The 1,954-nt window shown below is 39.5% G+C and overlaps 1 protein-coding gene across 1 annotated transcript; it reads left to right on the plus strand.

Annotated features, from left to right (window-relative positions):
- The first annotated feature begins 266 nt into the window (after positions 1-266).
- LOC128584743 (galectin-1-like) lies at positions 267-1,002 on the plus strand. Its single transcript, XM_053589881.1, has one exon. The coding sequence runs from the start codon at positions 516-518 to the stop codon at positions 957-959; it is 444 nt and encodes a 147-aa protein (XP_053445856.1). The 5' UTR covers positions 267-515; the 3' UTR covers positions 960-1,002.
- Positions 1,003-1,954: the final 952 nt, after the last annotated feature.

The raw sequence follows: 1,954 nt of genomic DNA on the forward strand, positions 1-1,954 counted from the left end.
TATTCATACTGTGTAGTATCCATAAATAATACAGTGTCAATTTCCTGTTTTCCATATTTATTAAATGATATATTCTATGCTTCCTTCTCAACTTCTCACTAACATGCACTATGTATATCTTCTAGTTCATTTAAACTGGTATATAGTTTTTCATTGTATAAAAAGACTGCAATTGGGCGGCGCCTGTGGCTCAAGGAGTAGGGTGCTGGTCCCATATGCCGGAGGTGGCGGGTTCAAACCCAGCCCCAGCCAAAAAAAAAAAAAAAAAAAAGACCACAATTTATTCATTCTCTTGGTGGATCTTTAAATTGTTTCCATTATTTTTCTCTTACAAACAATATGAAAATAAACATTCTTGTACAAGCCTCCTTCTGAGAGTTATATACCCAGGTGTGGCATCACTAGGTTGCATCATAAGTTTCAATCATCTTGAAAAGAATTTTTATGTTGATTGCAAAACAATCTGACTAGTTTCTTAAAAGAAAAAGACTGGGGTGGAGTCTTCAGATCTTCAGATGGCACCGGTCCTCGAACATCCTCCTGCTTCAATCATGGCTTGTGGTCTGGTCGCCAGCAACCTGAATCTCAAACCTGGGGAGTGCCTCAGAGTATGGGGCGAGGTGGCCCCCAACACCAAGAGCTTTGTGCTGAATCTGGGCAAAGACAGCAACAACCTGTGCCCGCATTTCAACTCCCACTTCGATGCCCACGGGGATGCCAATACTATCGTGTGCAACAGCAAGGATGGTGGGGCCTGGGGAGCTGAGCAGCAGGAGGCTGTCTTTCCCTTCCAGCCTGGAAGTGTCTTGGAGGTGTGCATCAGCTTTGACCAGGCAGACCTGACCATCAAGCTGCCAGATGGTTACACATTCAAGTTCCCTAACCACCTCAACCTGGAGGCCATTAACTACATGGCAGCTGATGGTGACTTCAAGATCAAGTGTGTGGCCTTTGATTGAAGTCAGCTGGCCTGTGACCCCAATAAAGGCAGCTGCCTCTGCTCTTCCTGAAAAAAAAAATAATAAGCACTGTAAGAGAGTGTCAGAAATAGGATGTAAAATAGTATGAAATAGTAGATAAATTAGATATATAATCCAATACTTAAAAAAAGTATTTAATATTTTTTTAAAAAGAAGAGTGAACATATAAGTAAACTGAACAACCACTGAATGCCACAGATTTTCATCTGTATTTAAGATGAAAACTTTTGTCACTGCTTACATGAAGCCTTCCAGAATTTTCCATTTTTTTCCTGTGAAAATTACTTTCTCCTTTGGACCTGTATTCTCCCTACCACTATTATATAATGTATTGCACTTTGCATTTGCTATGGTTTGCTTACTTGTCTCTCTTAATAGGTGAAATGTGTTTTTGAGGGAGGAGTCCATGTTATTTGTATTCCCAAGGCATGATGCACAATAGGTAGTTAATTATGAGGAATGAATAAATGGTCCAAATCATGGGAGATCTTTTAGAGTGGGTAGTGGGGTTCTGAAAATAGGATAATTTAGTCAAAGTTAGCTTAAAATAGGAAAAAAGTTTTTTTTTAATCCTTTTGTCTTCCATAAGAAATACAAAAAGGAAGCTTCATAGAAAAGTTGGTACAAATGGCTAATAAAGCAGAGAAGTCATTTAAAATTTGACTGTAGACATTTGCCTTGTACAGCATGTAGTTTTAGGAAAACCTTAATTTTACAAATTGACAAGAAATCACCTGTAAAAAACCTTCTATTGTTGTTTTGTATTTTCATTCTTTCTCAACCATTAGGATTTTAAAATTATTCTATTCTTGGATCATGCCCGTAATCCTAGCACTCTAGGAGGCCGAGATGGGTGGATTGCTGGAGCAATCCACAGGTTTGAGACCAGCCTGAGACAGAGAGAGACCCCATCTCTAAAAATAGCCAGGCATTGTGAAAGGTGTCTGTAGTCCCAGCTACTCAGGAGGCTGAGG

Source organism: Nycticebus coucang, chromosome 4, assembly GCF_027406575.1.
Source record: "Nycticebus coucang isolate mNycCou1 chromosome 4, mNycCou1.pri, whole genome shotgun sequence".
NCBI classification, from domain to species: domain Eukaryota; kingdom Metazoa; phylum Chordata; class Mammalia; order Primates; family Lorisidae; genus Nycticebus; species Nycticebus coucang.

Coding starts and splice junctions, on each gene's coding strand:
- LOC128584743 (XM_053589881.1), top strand. CDS start 516: ATGGCACCGGTCCTCGAACATCCTCCTGCTTCAATCATGGCTTGTGGT.